The following is a 22,955-nucleotide window of genomic DNA, read 5'->3' on the forward strand; positions in this document are numbered from 1 at the left end:
GCTGGGTATCAACAACGGGCTGAACACGATATAAAGTAAAATTAAACATATAAAGACAGAATTATGATGCAGAATTAGGTCATAGGGATTTGTGATTTATACCTTTTACAGATAAACTAACCAAACGCAGGTGTACGCATCACGACACGTCAGTATTTTGATTCTCAGAGTGACGCGCACAGCTGTGCAGCTTTGATTTGCAGAGTGTGTGTGTGTGTGTGTGGGGGGGGGGGGGGGAGGGGGTCCGAGTAATAACCAACAAGGAAACCACTCTCAGCTTCGCTCCTGCGCCAACCCGGCTGGCCCCGGGCCAGGATTTTCTCCGGAGAGGGTTGGCTCTCTCCTCCTTTCCTCCCTTCTCCCCCTCTCTCCCTAACCCACATACGCACCCCCCCTCTCTCTCTCGCTCTCTCTCTCTCTCTCTTTCCCGACGCTCCACAAGCAACAGGCGAGAAGAAGGAAGCGCGACCCCCAGACGCAGCGACGGCGAGCTTTTCCCTTTCTTTCTGGAAAGCAGCAACCAGGGCAACAAAGTCCTTTTCTGAAAAAGATGTTAAACTTGTTGGTTTTCCAGGCGGATCACTCGCGTACCCGAGGGAAGTAATGTTTCTTTTAACTTAAGTAGAAAGGGAGGACGCGCGTTATTTCTTTTTTTTCTTTTCTTTTTTCTTACTCTGCCGTTTACGGGACGTCCAAAAAAAACCCAACCTTTCCTCAGCTTTTAACCAAAAAGAAAAGCTTTTTTCTCTCTTTTTTTTTTTTTTTGAAGCTGGAGCTTTCGATTGAATCGCCCCCGGGTCCCTGAGGAGGGCAGCGAAGGATGCCACGATGCCCACTCTGATCTCCCATCTGCTCGTCATCTGGCTCAGCGTCCACGGGCTGGTGCGGTGCGCGGAGCGCGCGTCCGCGCGCGAGCGCTTCAAGGTGGTCATCGCGCCGCTCATCTGCAAGCGGATCTGCCTGAAGGGACGGTGCCAGGATACTTGCGAGCAGGGCAACAACACCACGCTGATCGCGGAGAACGGCCAGGCGGCCGACACGCTCATCGGACAGGGCTTCAGGGTCGGTGAGTGGAACAATGCGGGTTATTTATGAGGGGATATAATAAGGCCGCCGCGATTAACCAACAGCGCCGGCCGCTGACCTCCTGGCTTTATGGTTAGGGAGGGAGGGAGGGAGGGGATGGAGGGAGTGGGGCTGTCGGCTCATGAATGGACTTCTGTAAATGTAATATCGTTAATTACACTGTAACACTATCAGTACACTAGCAGTGGTTGGAGCGTTATGCAGGGAGAATAACTGCCTTCAATCGGTAAATTTGACTCTTAAAAAGTGCGAAGTACTTCCACGGAACTCCATAAAAATGCTCAAAATGGGCCTAGTGTCTGGCCAAATGTTAGTACAAGGCAGTGGTGGAAAAAAGCATAAAAATCAGCTGCTTGATTAAATAAACGTGTTAATTCATGCTCCATTACAGCGAAAGGTCTTGTGATGATTTTCTGACTTCAGTAAATAAATACGGCACTGTTAGACAGATGTGGTCAAGTATTAAAGAATACTCCAGATGGTGGACCTCTTTCAATATTTAATTCATTTTAAAGTTGGTGCTGCTTAGAATAACATCTTAATGGTACTTCAATCCGTATCAATGGTCATATTTACTGATCTTAGTTTAGTAGGGCCAACTGAAGTAAGACGTCTTCTAAAAGTATTATAATGAAATGGAGAACAAATACTGTATCATAAGTCATTGAGTACAGCACACCACACACACAACTAACTCATTCCTTTATTCCCTTGAAAGGTTTGTACCCTCCACCACGAACACATAAGATGAGTATAAACTCTGCAAAAAAAGAGGTGGCCGATGTGAGGTGAGCTGGGTTTACCCTCCGCTGCATCCCTGGAAAAAAAATGTCCCCCTAGTTCGCTTTAGTTGTTGAGGCATGGCCCATTACACGGCATGCAGCTGGTCTCCTAAGATCTGTACTCCAGTGTCTGGTTGGCATGAGTGGAGCCTTTTCTTTTGTCTAGCTGCCACCAAAGAGTAAAATCAAGCCATTATAGGTAAAAACCTTGTTTATTTTCTCTTAAATTCTAGCTATGTAGAGGCTCACACATGTTTGATTCAAAAGGAGAATCTAACATGCACAGCTTTGCAGGTGAGAGAGGTCGCAGTTGGTCACACAGATGTGGCGTCTCCAGCTGTTTGCCGCAGTGTGCCGGGCACGCGGAAGTACGCCGTCTGGATTAAATCGAGGTCAAAGAATTCCTCCTTTCCGCGTCTCGACAACCGCTCTGCGGGCCTTTGTGTCAAATGTTTCAAGAGACGCCTTTTTGGATTCCTGGGATGATGCTTCTATAGTGAGGCTCTGCACCTCCTGGGTTTCACAGGCACAGGATCCGAAAGAAGATCCGTGCATGTTTTTTTTTTTTTGCAGCAGCAGCAGCAGAGGACAGAGGGTTCACCTCGGAGAGGAGACGCGCGTTGTTCAGTGCGAGGGCTGGAATGTGGCGTGGACAAGTGGAAATTTCTCTCTCCCGTGTTAAAACGGCCACGGCCGAAGCGGCAACAATATATGAAGACTTTTCCATATCTGAGCCTGTTGTGACGTCAGCACAGCGAGGCCCGATCGGAGTAAACTTTTCCTTAAAAACAAATTGTGTTTCCTGTCAGTGGGTGGAATTGCAGGAGGACGCTCGGTGTGCTTAGAGGAACTTGGCCATCGGTTAAGTGTTTGTCTGGATTTGTCTGGGATCTGATGCCGTGGTTCAAGGCAAGGTTGGGTTTCAGTGAAGATCTGCGATTTGGGCCAATAAATGACACATTTGTATGGCCATTACATAGAACGTTTTTATTTGAAAGAAGATGAAGTGATAAGAAACTGGGGCCATCTGTGTGGAAGTAAAAACATCTGCTCCATTGCATGTCATTTAAATGTCAATGTTGGCAGAGGTTTGTGCTTCCAAGGACTTTTTTCTGATCAACTGCCCCCCCCCCCCCCCCCCCCCCCCGAAGCATTCTATTCACAGGGATGTGAAACCGTGAAAAGAGCCTGAATTGAACGTTTGATATTGTGAGCCCAGGGATCTCTACAGATGGTAAATATCTTTCCGCAGGTCAGTCCAACTCTCTGATCCAGACCAACTCCAACTCCCCCCGTAAGGTCTACAGTTGTGGTTTTGTGTAAAATATTTCCTTAACCTTTGCACTAGGGGCCATGAAACATATTCTACTGACACTCTCTCGTCCCCCTTCAGGATGAATTTTTGAAAACATTACTGCTGAAAACAACTGCGTCACAGCTGTGGGAGGCAGCCACAGCGCTACATTAAAAGCTATCAACACGAGCTGTAATCATCTGAATGACTTTTGGCAAACGGTCTGTTTAATATACGGTGTGCAGCATAGTGTCATCCATGTGAGCTTCATTTTCCCACATGTTTCTCTGAGCTCCAGTACACATGATATACTTAATTCACGTGAACACGTCAACACTTACTCAAGGCACTTAATCTACTGCAGCGAAGATAAAGGCGGCCAGAAATGCGCTGCTCGTGTATTTTTTTAGGGAATTCACATTAATGCATCCATATTTCACTCTCCACTTCCTAAAAGGGATGAAAGCATGGAAAGCTGAAAGCCTCCCCCAGGCATGCTGGCAGGCGGGGAAAGGTTGGCGTTAGCAGGCCCGATAGGCCTCATTCTTGGATTCCTCGTCGCATCGAGGGACGAGTGATGAATAATGAGTGTATCAATCACGAGAATGAATCTTTGCCCGTCCTTTTTGGCGTCTCCACGGAGACAACCTATTCGTCAGAAGGCGTCTCTGTAATAATCTCCTACGAACTGTCCACCGGGCCGACTCGTCTCTCGTTCTCGGCACGTGAAAGCATTTTGAACAATCGCAAGTGAGAGGAGCAGTGGAGAACGTCACGGGGTGCTTTCTCCTCCAGCCCCCTTTGGAGACCAGGTGTTATTGTGTGTGTGTGTGTCTCACACGTCCCTCTACTTGTGAAAGGAAGACTTAATATAATATAATATGGTCACAAAAAAAAAGAGAAACCTGTATGTGACCAACATGCCTGGGCTGTTTGTTCTGCCGCTGCAAGTCCCGTCTCCCCCTTCTGCATCTCGCCAGCGTCTCTATCAGGGCTGCAGACTCGCAGGCTCCTTTATATTCGGATTTATTTCCTGCAACAGCTCAAAGCCCCGGCGGCCTCACCGATGCACAGGAAGGGGAATCTTCCTCCCCTCCCTCCCTCCTAAAATGGGCATCATGAGAAGTGGATACGGCTATTTCCGGATTTCCCACGTGCTTCTTGATTTACAGTGAAGTGGCAGTGGCAGCGCTGTGTGTTTGTTTGGGTTTTCCTCTTGGCACGGGGTCAGAGGTCCATGGGAGCCTGAAAGCAAAGACAAAGACGCAGCCGCTTTCCGTCCATCTAGGATGTGTTTATTTTACCTTTCAAAGCCCTCCGCTCCTCCCCACTCACTCTCCTTTTCTCTCTTGTGCAAGACATCCGGGGGGGAAGGCGGCAAGCAACCAAAAACCTGCAGCACTCCCGGGTCTTTTTTGCCACAGCTTGGACTGAGACCAGAGGTGGAGTTTGGGCACGGCTCCTGTGCTCACCGCCTCTCAAACACAAATATTTTGCGTGGGAGGCTCGCGCACATTTAGAAGATACAAAAGAACGCCGCTTCCTATTATGAGATGTCTGTAAGCCGATCGTTGCTTCTTTAAAAAGGCGTTCAACATTTACGGATGTCGATTCCTTCACCTCTCCCTGTCTATTTATGAATGTTGGGGGGGGGGGGGGGGATTAACACAAGAGGTTATTTAGGCTCTGCCTTTCTCATTAACCTCCTGCCGCTGTTTCCCAAGCGGGACACTATCACTATGCAGACACACTGTAAATTCTATAAAAAGGTTACGTGACTATGTAATGCTATATTTGTTAATGGCTTTGACGTATCCTTTTGGTTCATTTTCGTAAGTATAGATGTGAAATGTTAAAATGCATGAAAACTTAAAAGCTCAAATCTCCATTCTCACCCACAACCCTTATTCAGAGAGGAAGTTAACGTGATGTGAGCTGGAGTTTCCTGTGAAATCTGACTCCTGTGTGCCCTCACCAAAAGAAAGATGAAAACGCCAATTCCGCAGAAAGTGAACTTCTGAAAACAAAGCAGCAATTAGATGTTTTTTTGTATCCTAACAAGGGAACACTGTGCATATTTGCCTGTTTGTGTGTTTGTGTGTGTGTGTGCGCGCCTAAGTGTGTGTTTGGTGCTCAAGAGCAGTGTACCAAATCCAGCTCAAACAAACAACCTTCTTTGCCATCTTTAACACTCTCCTCCCAGTTGCTCAGCGAGGGGGGGGGGGGGGGGGGGGGGGTACGGAGCAGTTATTTAAAGCCGCCCGGAGGAATGCGAGCGCTGGGGACTTCACCCACATCACGCAGGACCCTGTTAGCTGAAGCCATCGGCCAGGGCACACAGCATAACGCGGCCTCTGAGGGCGTGCCGCGGGGCAGGTCTCTGACATCATCTCCGCAGAGCGCCGTCAGCACTCCTCTGCCTGCCTGCCTGCCCTTTGGTCTATAGCCTAGGCTTCTTAGGCTGCCATTATATGACATCACCCCCCATTCATGCCACAAACCCGTCAGACTCTTGTTTTGTTTTTTTCTGTGCACCTCAACATCTCTGCAGGGATCTGTCCACGGCGCCGAGAGCCACGGGAAACCGCCCCGCGTATTTCTGTGACATGTGAAAGTCACATTGTGCGAGGGCGGCGTTTGATTGACATCCGGATAATTGCAGACCTCCTCACTCCCGGATGGCGGCTGCTGCTTCCGTTTCTCACCAGCCCCCCCCCAAAAACCCGCTGTAGTTTCAGGCACCTTTTTTCTGGGGCGGGGGGGAAGAATGAGTCGACACTGGAAAAGAGCGGCTCCATTGTTTGGACGCAGGCCGCTCAGAGTTCCTGGGAGTTGTCAGAGGGCAGAGAGCTGTGCAGAGGGGGAGGGGGAGGGGGGTGGGGGGGGAAGGAATGCCCACGCAGGTTTGTGTTTGTTTCTTGAAGGCGGTGATTATGTCATTTACTCCTGGCTCAGCTGCAGGAGTCTGACCCCCACCACGCGTCGCCCCGTCTCGCCCCGTGCGCCATGTGGTCTCCCAGTGCCAGGCGATGGTGGGCGTATTTGGGGATGTGGTTTCCTGCCTTCGAGCCGGTGGCAGAGGGAAGCACGTCATTTGATGATTGCCGTTCTTTTTTTAAACAGTGGCCCCAGAAGCCACGGTGTTTACCCCCCCCCCCCCTTTTCTTTTTTGGACCCAAATGTTGAGTCACGGTCCTCTCAGATCAGTAAAGATGCCTTTTGGATGGTACCACTATTCTATTTCAAGGGGTAAATGCTTTTGACAGTGATATTTCATCTAAAGTGTGTAATATAAAGCCGTCTCTCGTATTACCGACTCCCTTTTCGTCCTCTTCACAGAGGGTTGTTGTTCCCGGATGTCTCTTCTCTTTGTTTCTTAACTGTTTGCCTTCAGCAGGTCTTTGGTCTTTATTTTCTTCCTTCTGGCACTCGGGTGTTGTGGTACATTTGTTGGTTTGGTCCTTGTTGGTGTTTGGTCTCATTGTGGTCGAAGCCTCGCTTGCTCTCGACACCATAGGCAGCCGCTTTCAGCAAATGCGCTCAGAGGAGTCACATGACCGAAATAAAGAGGCAGTAGGCCGGATTACGTAAATTGTTTTTTGGAGAAATACACAAAAAAATTTTGTTTCTGCATTTTACTTCATGTATGACACGTTTTTAGTTTAAACTGCAACGTGAGATGTAGCTTAAAGTGTTTTAGCAGAATGTTCTAGAAATGTGCATCACGCATCAGAGTCACATTACGGCAACAAGACAAACTCCAGCTGTGAAAACGGGGCTTTACTGTGGCATCAGCGCATTTTGACATAAAAACCTCTGAATCTAATTGCGAAAGTGACGCACAGATCGTAGGCGTCGGATTCCCGCCGACTGGGCACGTTGCTTTTTCTTCACGGCACCAGAGTCGGAGCGTGTTCAAAGGACGCGGCGGATCGGGCCTTTGGAACATCTGCGAGGGATGATGTCTGCAGCAGCTTTCACTGCCGTGGAGCTTTTGGGGCTGCGGTTTGTGGGGCTGTAATTTGTTGTTTTTGTGCCGGGGAGGGTGCGGCTGCGGCTGGAAGGACGCCGCGGAGGGAGGTGGGCTGAAGATGCGTCATCTCCAGACAAGACCGACAGACAGACAGGAGTGAGTGGGTGGGTGGTCACAGGGCACCCAGAGGGCAACCGTTCCTGTCTCCCTTCTACCGGCTATTACCTGTTATTTTGGTGAAAATATGAAAGATTTGTTCCCCGGTCTGTCTTTGTGTGTCTTTATGGACATACATGGTGGGAAATGGCTTCTTGGTCCACTCGGCTCGCTTACTTAGCAGTTGAGGAATGCACGGTATGTTTTTCTTCTAAAGGAAAAGTAGGCTCCAGGAATAGGAATGTTTTTCGCTTTCATCACTTTCCCAGATATATGAAACGCAGTAAATGGCAACGATATCTCCCCTCAGCGATGTCATGCTGTGAGGAGATCTGCCTTTCTCCTCACGGAGCGAATCATGACGTGATGGAGGAGGACCTCTCGAGAAGAGCTTGCAGACAAAGTCCCCCCCCCCCCCCTCTTTCTTTTGTCTTGTTTTTCACTACAGTTGTGGTTTGAGTGAAAATGTTACGCTTCCTACAGGCCAGCGTTCAATATTTCAACTTTGAATGTTCTCTCCGTGTATTGTAGAATACGCTCAATGGCTGTACAGTGTGTCTTCATTTAAACCCTTAATCCTGATCTAAATTCCACACGAGGCGAGTCATCTTTGATCGGGTTCCTGGACGGCCCCTAACGGCCTCCATTTTTTTTTTTCCGACCAGTGGAAAACGAGGTTCAAAAATAGCGTAACTCCCCATTATTCAGCCTGTTCTTGCCTCGCAAGCATTCAGAGCGAATAAATCTCATGTGCATTTGACTTTTTTTTTTTATAATAACACACCACCTCTTGTCTGAGGAATGCGTTGGATCCATGATGACAGAGGCGCGGCTCAAAGCGGAGGGCGGCCGCCGAGGCCAACCGACGCAGGGAGCCGATGAGCGGCTCTCGGATCATAAATCCTGCTAATGACCTCGGCGAGGTGCTGATTTAAAAGGGAAAGTCCGTTGGAAATTCAAATCCGTACTGTGATCTCAGCTTTTAAGCGTTTGGCTCTTTTCAGTGCGTAATGTGGTGCAAGCTCCCCCCCACCCCGACTTCACCCCCAGCCCCCCTCCCCCCCCTCCCCACGCACAGGCGAGCACGCCCATTCACACGTTCCCAGGTCTGCAGAGAACATTAGCCGGTGCATCGGCCTCGATGGCTGGACTTTAAATGGAGTAAGCAGATGTGAAGGAGAGCCCCCCCCCCGCGCGCTGTTCTACGAATGATTCGGGCCTCCTGGAGCGCTGATGGCAGACGGACACGAGACCACGAGACGGAACCCGATGAATCAGAACGATGTGATGAAAAGAATCTGATGGTATCACACCGCCTTGTGTGGAGAGCTTTGGTTTGATTGAAAGGCAGATGGGCTTTATTTGCTGTGCTGGCATGTGTTTACATTCGAAACGAATGACCTGTAATGTATTCAAAAAAAGACTAGTGTAGTTTATTGAATTACTGGATGTCCGTGAAGTTTTTTTTTTTAATAGAGTTGTGTGTGTTTAGTTAGAGCTGCCTTCTCACTGTGCACAGCTACAGAAGAATATTTCCCTATTATTTACCCTGTAGACTTATTTCACTGTTGCACACCAACCATGCCTGGACTATCCTTCACGCCAAGACACAGAAACTTCAGCGTCTTTCATTTCATCACACTGGCTTTCATCCGCCAACAAATCTCCTTCCACCTCCTCTCACCCAAAACGTGGAATAGTATTCGCCTTGTCTTTTGTCCGTCAGCGCAGCACTGACCCCGACGGCCCCATCCGAGTGCCGCGTGTCTCATTCGGACCCCTTTCGCATCCAGACGGGGGGGGGGGGCCTCGATACGTCGTCCCTCCAGCCTCTGAGGGTTAGGATTGCGTAATCACGTTTGGAAAGAGGTCCTTTTTCCCCGACTTTCTGCGCCTGCGATCCTAATTTTCAACCCCCGCATCTTTCCCAGTTTCCTTTCATTCTAAATCCAGAACTGAGAAGAAACCGGAGCGCTGAGTTTTTCTGTCCGTGCTTTTTTTTTTTTCTCCCCCCGCCGTGCCTCAGGCCTTCCAGCTCTCTCCTGCATGTTGCCGCCTGCTCTCAGTTACAGCGGTTTTTAGACCTCTGTCACATGGTGTTAGGCAGTGGAGCGCCGCTTCTGAAGCATCCATCTTGCCTCGGATTTCAATTGTTGCCACCCTAGTCGAGTGTTTCATTGAGGTCCCCTTCATTTTCCTGCCAGACTTTCACTATGTGAGGATGTCCCCGCTGTGATTAAAGTGATCTTGTCCCCCAATTATGCCACAGCCCAGACTCCCTGGCGGTTCACATATAATTACTTCCATGTGTGCCTCGGCAGCAGAAAGAGGCCTCTCGTCTCCTCTCGTTACCACTTCTTCTCGTCTCCTCTCCTCATGCCAAATCTCGCCTCCTTTCCTCTGCACTCCTCCTCGCTGTGTATCCTCTTGTGTCCTGTCTTGTTTCCTCTCCTTGGGTCAACAGTTTTCATCCAGTCATGATATGTCATGTGACCAGGTCAGTCTGTGATTCATTATATTGAGGAAAAGCTTTACATTATTTCCTAACTTTGCACCTGTTCATAAGATATTTTTGTCTTTTGTTGTGAAAGCTCAGAATGTACATTTCACATGGCCCAGTCCTCGTATTTATTGATCAATGAAGGTATTTGGCTGTTCTTGAATTATCATTTTGTCTGCTTTGATGACAAAAAAGTTACACTTCCACATTCTTAAACATGCATTCAAAAATCATTCGTTTTTAATGGCGATATTTAGAGTCATCTGACGTGTCGCCATCAGCCTCGGGCGTGTGTGAGGACGTGACCTTCCTGACTGAACTTTCACCACTATTACGTCATTAGTGCTCATAGTTGGACCACTGGTAGCATTGCTAAAGCTTTCTCTCACATCTCTCCCTGGATTTAACATTTCCTTGCAGCTTTCCCCATAGTATTTTCTCTCTCTCTTTCCTCAGATTGGTCTGTTGTGGTAATTTCAAAAGCAACTGGACTCAACATGAACACGATGGGAGACCTAATAAAACCGCAATGAATACTGCATCGGGCCGTTAATCTCGCTCCAGCCGGGAGCTTTCCCATAGATTTCGAGAGCTTTCCCATATGTCCGATTGGGGCTGTTGAGCAGATCAGTGACTTTACCTGCTTTCCTGCTCCGCCGCCGCCGACAGACTGGAGGGACGCGTTAGTGGTGTGATTCACTCTGTAACTGTAACAGTAAATGGATCCAGAATGAGCAATCCCAGGCTGATGAGGCCCACCCTTTTTCTGTTATTACTTTGCTTACGTTGATCACGGACCGCTGACCTGCCTCGGAACTGAAAGCTCCCCCCCCCCCCCCCCCCCCCACCCCCTCCTCCTGTTCCCCTCTCCGCAGTGGTGTGTCCCCTGACGTGCATGAATGGAGGCGTGTGCAGCTCGAGGAAGCACTGCCTGTGCCCGCCGGGCTTCACCGGGCGCCTCTGCCAGTTCCCGCTCCAGCAGACGCAGCAGGCCCAGGCGGCGCGAGGCAACAAGCAGCCCGTCTACCCGGCGTCCCTGAACCCCGAGGGCCAGAAAGTCGTGGAGCAGTTGAGCATCGGGCGCACTCAGCTGACGCACTCCGTCCTCACTCTACCCATGTCTCACTCGTCTGAAGGTACTCATAAAGCACGCCGGAACCTCCGCATCTAACGTTTGACCCTTGATCGATGTGGTGAAAGTGCATTTGTGATGTGTCTTGTTTTTTTGTTTTTTCTTTTGTTTTGTTCCTCTGGTGTCTATTTTCAGTACAGTTTAATGTACGCGTTCACCACACGCCAGACACCTCTGTGGTCATTCAACCCATGGACCAGTCAGACGTGAAGCCACCGTACAAGACGGGGCCCCGCCCGATCCCCTCCAGACTCAAACCCAAGGGGCGATGCTTCCAGGAGACCACACCCAAGCAGGCCGTGAGTTTGGACGCGGCGCCGCAGTGTGACGGAGGGCCCCCTTTAAAGAGCCGTTGTTTTTGTGTCGTTTGCACTGATGACGTTTCTCTGGCGCCCCTTTTGCTTCAGTGCAACAGCACGCCGCTTCCTGTTCTGACCAATCAGGAGGATTGCTGCGGCAGCGTGGGGAATTCGTGGGGACAGAACAAGTGTTATCAGTGCCCCAAACTACCAAGTGAGTCGCCGTGCGCTCCATATCCCTCCTCGTGCTTAGGATTCTCATCTTGCCTCATTTTCAGGATCCCTGAAGCAGTTGTTGAATGTTTTTTGAGCCCCAAAGATGTGCAATTTATCCCTCACTTTGTACCTCAAATTATGGCCCCCGGATAAAAACAATCACTACATACCTCCTATAAAAAATGCCTTTTTGAGTGTGCACGTGAAGGTTAGTGGAGAGGTGGGGTAGGGAGTTTGTGTGAACGCCCGAGAAGGAGAAAACGAAGGAAAATTACGGGAATTAAGCACAGACAGTGAGGCAAAAAAAGAGAATGTGGAAAATAACCCTCTACTTAAGCGTGTTCCTATGGGCCTGCCCAGTGCAGGACTGTCATCACATTGCTGGAGATTGAATTTCAACAAAATCTTGGCTACTGACGTTTTTTTCCACTCGGCTATTATTCCGTGTCTCAGTTCCGAGTCAGACAATGCTGCCTTTGACAAAACCTGATACGGCGCGCCTGGTTCGTTTTTTGACAACTGGATCGTTGCCCGGAGTGCTGTCTGTTATGTTACATTATATCCATTTACAATTTAATTAATAATTGTAATCATTTATAAATTTTTTTCATGAAGAGCTAGATGCTAGATTACACCTCATGAAAAACTGCACCTCATCAAAGATGAAAAAGTGTCTAATATGAATAACCTTCACTCTTTTGGTTATTTTCGGTACCAGGTAGAGCCAGAACAATTTGTGAAGAGAAATCATCGGGTCGAGCTTTTTACAGTTCTGCTTTTGGTTCGTACGGTATCGTCCAGCTGCGGCTGCGACTTCTCATTCCACAACCACCATTTGATTTTTTGGGCTTTTCTCCCGTCTCTCCCTCTGTGCCTCGCTGTGTCTTCAGATGCATCGGTGAAGCATACCATCGTGGAAGACTACGGCTCCACCTGTCCGCAAGGCTACAAGCGATACAACAGCACTCACTGTCAAGGTACCGCGGGCGGGATTCAGCTTTTTAACGAGTAGAGAGCTCCGTTTGGGAGTTGTTTCATTTTTCTTGCACTTTTTATAGCTACTGTTCCCATGTGATCACCCCCCTGACATCACTTGCTGAGCAGATGTCATCTTTTATGATCATCAGTACATGACTTTTTTTTATTATTATCTTTTTTTCTTCAATTTGACACACCATTTCTTTTTTTCGAACCTTGAAGATATCAACGAGTGCTCCATGCAGGGCGTCTGTCAGAACGGAGACTGTCTGAACACTTTGGGCAGCTTCAAATGCTCCTGCAAAGCGGGGAAGGTCTTTGAAAGGAACCGGTGCGTCGGTGAGTTAGAGGCCTCCGCAAGGTTCTAATGTATTCTCTGCCTCTCGCTGAACAACCACTCCCACGGCATTATTCTTCTTCTTTTTTAAAAAAAATTTTATGACTCTCGCCAGATTCTCCAGCTGAGCACGCTCACTGCTTCCTGATGGCGTCCGAGGCCAGGGGCTGCGAGCACGCGCTGCCCACCTACCTCACCCAGGATATGTGCTGCTGCACGGTGGGCAAAGCCTGGGGACGCAACTGTGAAAGATGTCCTCAGGTGGGCACAGGTGAGTGGAGCCAGCGAGGAGCACTTTACAGGTTTCAAAACTTCTATGAACTTACTCTGGTTCGCTGGTCTTGAGAAATACAAATGTCTCTCTAGCACTCAAGAGTCAGTGTGTTTTTCATCAATTAGAATACAATAGTGGAAAAAAACGGGCATCGTATATTATATATCATATATTTTCCTGCCTACCTAGCGTATGATAGACATCGAGGTGTTATGGTTTCAGGCCAATTTGGGGTCAAAGGTCCGAGGATGAAGCGGGTTACAATTGGTGGTCAAAGGTCACTGCGACCTCATGTCTCAGGACTTCACATGCTTATCACAAAAATGCCTAGTAGGACAATCTCATGAAGTGATGCCATTCAGCCGTTTTGGGCCATTCAACTTTGGATGTAAAATGCACCTTGAAAAATGAGACGCTAAAAAAAAAAAAAAAAAAAGTGAAGTACAGTAAAAATGCCTCTTCTCTCAGTGGCTTTCAGTAAGATCTGTCCCGCTGGGAAGGGATACTTCCTCCAAAATATAAGAGAGACCGTGGCCTTCCCTCCCATCATCTTCCCCAGCAAGCATGACAAAGAAGGTGAGTCCTTGTATTATTTCTCCGTGTGAGTGCTTTGATCGTGTCGGTTCCCAGTTGTAAAAACCCTGCTTATCTCTTTTCCTTCCAGAACCAAAGTGGCCAGTAAGACACGCTTTTTTTCCGTTTTCATTGATCAATCAATCCACAATTTTTGTTGATGTGAAATCAGATGTGTGAAATCTTTCCACCAGGAGAGGCCCCCCGCGCCGCCGACTGCTGTGCAGCGGCCCCCCACCAGCGGCCCTCGCGTGCCAGGTAAGCGGCAAATCTAACGCCAAGTTCATACTCGATAACTCTAGAAGAGGATTGACAGAACATGTTGAAATAGCAGGACAGAATTTATTCCCGATGAGAAGGAGGTTCCTGCAGAAACTGGCTGCTGTAGAGAAATGTTCCCCGTGTGCAGTGAGGAGCTAAACATCAGGACTAAAGTTCAACATGTCATATTTCCTCCAAAAAAAGTCTGTCCCCTTCATCTCTCTTCTGTTGGATCTACAGTTGTTAAACCCACCCCTCCAACAATCATCAGATTGACCCCAGGCAATGACCCCTTGGAAACACAGACTAAAGTCTTGCGTGAGTTTCCTGCAAACTGACTCAAACATCTATTCTTCTTCATGCTTAAAGAGAGATACTTTTTTTTTAATAAGCCGGTTCACGTTTCATGCACCTCAAAACTGGAAAAGCCCAGCTCTCCACATTCCCCAGTAGGAGAAGATATTGTGGTGAGCTTTGGCTCCATCACTCACAAATGACATGTTGACTTTCTCAATGTAATAACATGTATTTATAACGGCATGTGAAGGCGGTATTTACACCCTGAGGCAATCCTTGTTGATATATGTATTTACAAATATACACACACACGTGTGTATCTATATATACGTACATATATACGTATATATATGTATATGTATATCAAATGCATGCTTCTTTAATGTTAAACTCACACTTGTTGTTGTTGTGCATGTTGTTTGCATCCAACCGTGAATCATGAATGTTCACACTGTGTTTTATGGAAGCAGGCACCGACATAACTACATTTTGTGTGGGGCAATATGTCAAAATTATTATTATACAGATCTAGATATTTTCTCATATTGTGTATTTCGTAGTCCTCGCGTTAAAGTCTGCATCACAGTAAGTGATATCATCAGTGATAACACACAGCCTCTTAAAGCAGTTACCTTGTTTGTCTCTCCCACTATTATTAGATTAACATTATTGTTCATGAAAAATGTCTGTGTTAATATCCTGTAAATTAATCAACAGTCAACAATATTGTTGCAATATCAAAAATATTGTGTTATTTGATTTTCTCTATTTAATGCTTCCATTGAAAAGGTTATGTGAGCCACATCCATAAAAAGACACAAAACATTCCTAAAGAAGTGTTGGATATCTTTGAGGTGTTTTATATCTTTATGTCTACACACAAACATACATACATATATATATATATACACACACACACACACACACACACACACACACTCGGATGCATACATATATATATGATGCTTTTGTTCCCTTCTTGAAGCAGAGACAGATGAATGCAGGCTGAACAGGAACATTTGTGGTCACGGAGAGTGTGTGAACAGCCTGAGCAGCTACGTCTGTCACTGTCACCCGGGCTACCATCTCAACCCGCAGAGGAACATCTGCGAGGGTAAGAGCCAGAGGTGGAGGTGCTGGTGGGTAGCAACAAGACAAAGCTCGTTATGCATGGGAAATATTCCCCTGGTGCTCATCTGGCATTTCACATTTCACGGCATAACACACAACAGTTAATTAAACGTGACTTGTGGTTCTGAGGGAATCTTTAAACCTATCTATTATATGTGACTAAATCCTGCCATCCAAACTGGAGGTGTGGAACTTGAAAGATGTGGACATGTACTAGTCAGGGTGGGTGCTAATGAAAGATGATATTCTGTTGCATCATGGGAAATCTTCTATCCTGAGCACGGCCTGTAGTACGAAATACAACTTGCTTTGGATTTTATGGAATTTATTGTGAAAAGACACTAATTTAGTTTTAAAAGTTGGGTTTATTAAGTTAAATATGAAAGTAGATGAGCCTTAAAAGACACACTCAGATATATTTTGTTGGTTTACTTTACTTGTTTTTTTTCAAATAATATCCCTGCATCTAAATATTCCTACAATATTAAGACAAAGACTTTACACCTCTACAAAAGCCAACTCCACACATCAAAATAATGACTTTGATACTATGAACTATGTTGCTATGGCAGCTGGTGGAAAACACGTTGCTTAATCACAGCAGCGTGTTCTCTGAGTCTGTGATACTCAACGCTGTTTTGGTCGCTTCTCTCCTGCTCAGATAATAATGAATGTGACTCTGATCCGTGTGGCCACGGCAGAGGCCTTTGCGTCAACAACGAAGGAAGTTACAAATGCATTTGTCGTCAGGGCTATAAACACATGGTGCAGTACGGGAGAGTCAAGTGCCTCGGTAAGTGGGGTTTGGTCCCTTTCATGGTTCAAATGTTCTAGATCGAGAACCTGCATTGGCTGTATTCTTCCTGTTTTCCGCAGACGTGGATGAGTGCTCGAAGCCCGATATCTGTGGCGTGGGAGGACAGTGCGTGAACCTGCCTGGCTCTTACAAGTGTGACTGTCACAGCGGCTTCAGGAGCAAGTCACACCGCGAGCCGGCCTGCGAAGGTACAAAGACGCCGTCTGTGATGACAGAATGGATGCCAGTGCTCAGGTTCTCGCCTCGCACAACACTCATTACGCGTGTGTGTGTGTCACTATAACATGTTTGTGCCTGTGCTTTTTTTTTTTTTTTTTTAAACATGGACATGTGACCCCTCTTCTCAATTATTCCAGACATAAACGAGTGCTTGAACCCCGAGACTTGTCCCAATGAGCAGTGCGAGAACACGCCGGGCTCATACGAGTGTGTTCCTTGCTTGCCCGGTCACACGGCCCGCAGCAACACCTGCTACGGTGAGCGCCAACCCTGATGATGTGCGCTCCGTTTGGACACTGTCCAATGGCTACTCTAATGAAGAGTGTTCGTCTCCTCGTGTTTGGGATGTCTGACTGCAAATTATTGATCCACGCGAAAAAAACTGCACCACAATGACTAATGACCAGTTTCACCCAGCTGCTGACGCCCAAAGAACTGGGAGAAAATGAGCTCATTGGTAGGAAGCAGGATAATTCAGTCGGCTCATTAGCACTTGAGCCAATAGTGTGGTTTTTACAGGGAAGCGTCTTTGAGAAACCTGGTGTGGTAGGAGATCCATACTCCTTAAAGTCATGACAAAGACTCCCAATACACGTGAACCACATTTACAGACCAGACATAAATAACGAGGATTGCAATCATGTAAAAGTACCAACATCGGCCAAAATATGGAACATATGATGGAAATAATGGAATAACCTTTTTTAAATACACTGTAGATTAAGACATTCAAAACAGGTCAGTAATGCAGTTAATATTAGGAAAAGTAACAAAAAAAAATAATACTACAAACATGTCATTGACGTTCTTGTGTTGCTCCAGACATCGATGAATGTCAGAAGCCCGGCGTCTGTCCTAACGGGGGCTGTAACAACCTCCCCGGTAGTTACCTCTGCAAGTGTAACGAGGGCTTCCTCCCGTCTTCAGACAGCAAAAGTTGCAGTGGTGAGTGATGGCCACCTAACCCTTATCACCCGCGGTTACCCGGACCGCGTTGCTAATAACGCAGTCGAGCGACTCAACGGCTGTTTGATTTCCCCCGAAAAAGGTTGTAACAATACGTCGCCGTTCACCGAGCTGCGTTTGGCTCCTTCTCTCAAACAGACGTCGACGAGTGCGAGGACGTCAGGCTGTGTGCTTACGGCCACTGCATCAACACAGAGGGCTCCTTCAAGTGCCAGTGCTACCCGGGGTACCAGCGCACACAGGAAGGCAGCCACTGCGAAGGCACGAGTCACCCGCGGATCCCTTGGATCTCTGCGACTCTCCGAAATTGGAGTTTCCGTGAGGACGAGCTGTTCCGTTTAACCACGCGCCTCCCATTCCAAGAGTGCCCTTTTTGTTTTCCCTTGTCCTCCAGATATCGACGAGTGCGAGACGCCGTCAAACTGCCAGAGGGGCCGCTGCATCAACAGCATGGGCTCGTACCACTGCGAGTGCCAGGCGGGCTACACACTGGTTGGAGGCAGGCGATGCCACGGTCAGTCCTTTAAAAACTCTACGATCAGAAAGCCCACTGCGCTCTGTCATGTCGCTCCTAACCAGACTCGTATGCAGGAGATGGTCACTCTTTCCGTTATTCAAAGTATCTTTCTACCCTTATCTTTAACGTATGGATCGTGGGTTCAGTTTAAAACTCTCCCACAAGGTGATTTATTGCCTTATTACTGTATACGATATCCGAAAAAATATATCTGTGAACAAATGTTAACTTTGAGGTGAATGGCAACGCTAGTATATCAAGGTAATGGAGCAGCATCAAATGGGTTGCCGTTCGGATGGTATTTGGATTGAAATTGAAACACTCCATCAGAAGCATGTGGGACTTCTCCTTTTCAGACGTTGACGAGTGTGCCGCAGACAGAAGTCTCTGCCAGCCCTTCGGCTCCTGTGAGAACCGACCGGGCTCGTACGTGTGTTCCTGCAATCACGGCTACGTCCTCTCAGAGGACAAACACAGCTGCGAGGGTAAGCCTGCCCCCCCCCCCCCCCCCCCGATTCCTTCTGCTTCGGGCGGCGCACGTTCGGGTTCCCTGACGCGCGCCGCGTTTGCTCCCCGCAGCCGTTCGCGTGCTGATGGACGAGAAGAAGGAGTGCTACATGAACCTGGACGACACGGTGTTCTGCGACAGCGTGCTGGCCTCCAACGTCACCAAGCAGGAGTGCTGCTGCTCCATCGGAGTGGGATGGGGAGATCACTGCGAGATCCATCCCTGTCCTGTCTCCCAATCAGGTACACACACTGTACAGTGCAGCGTGCAAATGTATTGTATTTAATTTGCGTAACCAGGCGACCGTTTCTTTTGCTAAACTGTGATGAGAACTAATCTCCGTCTCTCAATGAACCCTTTTACCGTGCAACTGATTTGTAGCTCGATGTGTTTAGTATGTTGTCTGCAATCTACCAGGCAGTAATGTTTGTGGTTATTTTAAAATGTCCAAAGTGATTGTGTTAATGCTGCATGAATCTGGCTCACCACCACCAAATAACGAACCTCATGACTTATTCTGAATCTGCTGTACTTTGTGCCCTTTAATAAATTCCGCCTGGTTCTCTCCACCCAGCCGAGTTCCACTTCCTGTGTCCAAACGGACAAGGCCTCTACTATGACGAGGGACTCCTGTACAGCCTGCCTGTCTACCATGGTACATATCACAGGATATTCCTGCATTTACCCTGAGATGCTGTGTTAAAAAAAAAAAATATATATATATATATATATAAATCCCAGAGTTTGATTGTTTTGTACATTCTGTCCGGTCCTCAATAGACTGAAAAGACTTTTCCTCCCATGTCTGCAGATATCGACGAGTGCTCTTTGTTTGCTGATGAAATCTGCAAGAAGGGTCGCTGTGAGAACACGCAGCCGGGCTACGAGTGCTACTGCCAGCAGGGCTTCTACTACGACGGCAATCTTTTCGAGTGCATCGGTGAGCGCGCGGAAACACACACGCACCAAATGCCCTCCAATCTAGTTTATTTTCATTTACATTTTTTTTCTCCAGACGCTTCATAGCAGATGCATGTTTGTCTTTTTTTCGGGTTGCGCGGTGTCGTCCGTCAGATGTGAACGAATGCCACGACGAGTCTCTCTGCACCAACGGCCGCTGCGTCAACACCGAGGGCTCCTTCTACTGCAACTGCAACCCCTCCTGGACTCCGGACTCCAACAAGAAGAAGTGTGTGGTCCCAACAGTAGCAGGTGAGTTAAAAAAAAAAAGAAAAAAGAGAAAAGTCAATGACCTCGGAGCATTTAGCTTGAGCTTAGAGTTCCTCCCCCGTTTCCGCAGATGACAATGAATGTGAGAACCCGGCCAACTGTAAGAACGGGCACTGCGTGGACACCCCCGGGTCGTACTACTGCATCTGCTCGCTGCCCTGGACGCTGGCCACCGACCGGAACAGCTGCGTGACTCCCGAGGAGCAGGCTGGTGAGTGCAGGCCGCTGACGTTTCACAAGGAGGCCAACGTGAAGGCTTACGCGGCACAGCGGAGGCAGGGGGATGGATGACGTTAGGAGGCTTCGTGCACCCCCCAAACCGCACCACGTGCTTAAAATGACGCGCGGCGCCAAAAGTAAACTGATTAAGGACGTGCGTGTTCCGCATCGCAGACATAAGAATATCCCTTCATACATCCATGTACATTGTGTACATGTATCGCCTGTTATTGGTTTATGTTTCAGCTGTAATCAACATCTGGAAGTGCTGAAATGAAATAATGGGGTTTAAATATATCACACAGTAGTTCCAGATTTATCTTTGATCACAAAAAACATGAACATAAAAAGAATTGAATGATGTTACATACTGTAACCAGTGTCTGTGGTGCCCTTCTTTCCAGATGTGAATGAGTGCCAGGACCCCTCGTACTGTAAGAACGGGAGGTGTGAGAACACGCCGGGCTCCTTTCATTGCTTTTGCGACCCTCCCCTCACCTTCAGTGCGGCGCTGAAACAGTGCGTCTATGACGGTGGGTAAAATCCGCATCGGCTCGGCTCAGCGCGACTAAGCGGATTTTGGCTCATCTCGTCATCTTTTCTTTGCAATCCCTCCCAATTTGGGCCTTAACTTGCTTTGTGTTTCCCCCTCTTAACAACTCCATTCTTTGGAGGGATTCCACGTTTGCATTTTTAAAAAAATACATCTCGAATGTACAACATTAATGCACCCAATATCAAAGCATGTCAAGTTTTAATTTAAAACAATGGTTTATTCGTGACATTTTTTCTGCAATTCTTGTCTGAGCTGTTGAGTGTTATTCTGGTAGAGAAAAGCCAGATTGATATAGTAGAAAAGGGCGTGAGCTCACTAGTGATAATTTGACATGTGAAATATGTGGTTGACAGGAATACATTTTGTTAATATGGCTGGTTTACACATCGATGTCCATCCGACATCCACCATAAGAAGATTCTACTGACTTGCATCCACCTGAGAGCTCAGAGTGGCTGAATGTGGTTTCCACGGGGGGAATGGGGGTACTAGTTTTTATTGTTGTGCTTCTTTTCCTTTTTTTTTTTTATTATCACCAGATCGCACCGCAGCCCACAAGGATGTGTGTTTCCTGCGGGTTGACGAGGGCTTGATCTGCAGCGAGCCCAGGAACGGCATGACGGTGACCTACTCGGAGTGCTGCTGTCACTACGGCCGCGGCTGGGGGCCCGAGTGCAACACCTGTCCGGCTAGAAACTCAGGCGAGCGAAGCCAAAGAGCACACTGACTCTCTACTTTCTCTCTTGTTTTTAAGCGTGCATCTCATACTGATACCAAACTCGTTAATTGTTGTGCGTTCAGAGATGTTCAGTCGTCTGTGTCAGATGCATTGGGAGAGCGAGTCTGACGGGGAGCAGGATTTTCTGGCGGCTTTTGCCAACTACAACCCGGGTAAGAACCGCCACGCCTTTCCTTTGTCGTTCCGCAGTCAGTATGTCAGAGACACACACTCGTGTATGACGACCCCCCTCTGCCCCCCCCCCCCCCCCCCCCGACCCGTTGTGTCTACAAAAGGTGACAGTTCAGAGGAGGATTCGGATGAGTGCAGCTGTGCAAATGGCCGCTGCGTCCGCTCCTATCTGGGGACCATGTGTGAGTGCAATGCAGGCTTCAGGCGGGACCACTCGCTCACCCGCTGCATAGGTTTGCACTCGTTATTGTTACAAAAAAAACCACATTTTGTTCATTTAAAACAGCCTTCACCCATCGCTGATGTTTTTTTTTTTTTCCCAGACATTGACGAGTGCACGGAACCAGGAGCTCGCGTGAACCCGTGCAAGAACGCTCGCTGCGTGAACACCTCGGGCTCGTACAAGTGCTTCTGCAAACACGGCTTCGTGGCGACGCGCAGGCCCAACACGTGTGTGCGACGCAGGAGCCGGTAACCTCCTCGTGTCACTCTGTTTATCCCTGTCGATGGTGTGCAACACACACACACGCGCGGGGGGGGGGGCGGGCGGCCCGTGTCTGTCTCGCCGTACGCGCGTCGGACCGCGTGTAGGCAGTGAACCCCAGACGAGGTCAAATTAAATGTACAAAACATCTGCAACGTCCGCTCTGCTTTCATTTCTCATTTTAGGAAATAATCAATACAGGCAAGGAATATGTTTGTTGTGTTTGTTTGTTAAACATATTTGTAATTATTGTTTTTAAACTGTTTTTTCGTTTAACTGTAAATTCAGATTTTTTTTTTTTTTCCTCCTGTTCTGATATCTATTTTGAATTTGAATCGTACATCAAAAGCCGACTCTTGTTTAAATACGTTAAATATGTTTCAAAGGTTATCTGGCATTCCTTTAGTTCACTTCAGCCCATTTAATATGAACCTTCTGTAGGAATGCCATGAGATCTTTTACCCTTTACATTCCCACTTAAGTCCACATTCTTTCATGTTCAGCTCTAAATTGGCCTCAACTTTTTTTTTTTTTTTTTGTGTGTCCCTGTACAGTTTTTCAGATGGATCATCAACTCCTGTAAGAATCTTCTCTGTTCTCCCCCCCTCTTTATTTGTTGATGTAAAATATGAGAAACCTGAAGTTTTTGTATAATTTGCACCTAAGTGGCTTTAAGCGGGGGAAAAAAAAAGGAAATGCACTTAGCGAAGAATTTAGTGTGAATATTTCCTAAATGTAGCTTTTTATGGAAAACCACAAACGTTTGACATATGTTGTCATGATTGCTGCATCAGAGTGTTTAGAAAACCAAAGCCGCTGTTGAGATGAGAAGAATTTGAATTAAACAAAGGTAAAAAATGTGTTGGTTTTGTGTGTCGAGTTCTTTTTGTAAACACGTGAAAATAAAGCACTAACCCTGATAGGACTTCTGCTTCCTCGCCTACATTTTGCATCAATTCACACACAACCTGTTACGGCTTCTTTCCTCTTGGAGGCACTACAGAGCAATTCATCATTAATGCTTTATTTCCCTCACTGTTCATTTCTATTCATGTGTAAGTGCATTGTGAAAAAGGCAAAAAAAAAGAATGAAATCATTTTGTAAATGCATGTTGTAGCAGGATTGTTGGCAAAATGATGCTGATTCTAATGTAAGAATGTGTGGATGTGTAAATATCTGTTAAGCAACCTAAAAAGAAGAGAAGAGCTTTTTACACAATTATATATCTTTTTTCATTTT

General features: G+C 47.4%; 1 protein-coding gene across 4 annotated transcripts; it reads left to right on the top strand.

Moving 5' to 3' along the window:
• Nucleotides 1-311: 311 nt before the first annotated feature.
• ltbp3 (latent transforming growth factor beta binding protein 3) lies at nt 312-22,575 on the top strand. Of its 4 annotated transcripts, none has more exons than XM_062558138.1 (29): nt 312-1,066; nt 10,667-10,927; nt 11,059-11,222; nt 11,331-11,436; nt 12,329-12,415; nt 12,639-12,755; nt 12,869-13,024; nt 13,496-13,603; nt 13,692-13,705; nt 13,795-13,858; nt 14,102-14,179; nt 15,147-15,272; nt 15,951-16,082; nt 16,166-16,294; nt 16,463-16,582; nt 17,148-17,270; nt 17,430-17,552; nt 17,686-17,805; nt 18,165-18,293; nt 18,388-18,558; nt 18,891-18,971; nt 19,128-19,256; nt 19,391-19,528; nt 19,617-19,757; nt 20,170-20,298; nt 20,861-21,022; nt 21,123-21,212; nt 21,336-21,464; nt 21,555-22,575. In XM_062558138.1, exons 1-29 carry the CDS (start codon nt 829-831, stop codon nt 21,704-21,706), a joined length of 3,717 nt encoding a protein of 1,238 aa, XP_062414122.1. In that variant the 5' UTR covers nt 312-828; the 3' UTR covers nt 21,707-22,575. The 4 variants fall into 4 exon arrangements, with proteins under 4 accessions (XP_062414122.1, XP_037324079.1, XP_037324080.1 ...); XM_037468182.2 differs by having other exon boundaries at nt 313-1,066; nt 15,144-15,272; XM_037468183.2 differs by lacking the exon at nt 14,102-14,179 and having other exon boundaries at nt 313-1,066; nt 15,144-15,272.
• Nucleotides 22,576-22,955: the final 380 nt, after the last annotated feature.

Source organism: Pungitius pungitius, chromosome 16, assembly GCF_949316345.1.
Source record: "Pungitius pungitius chromosome 16, fPunPun2.1, whole genome shotgun sequence".
NCBI classification, from domain to species: domain Eukaryota; kingdom Metazoa; phylum Chordata; class Actinopteri; order Perciformes; family Gasterosteidae; genus Pungitius; species Pungitius pungitius.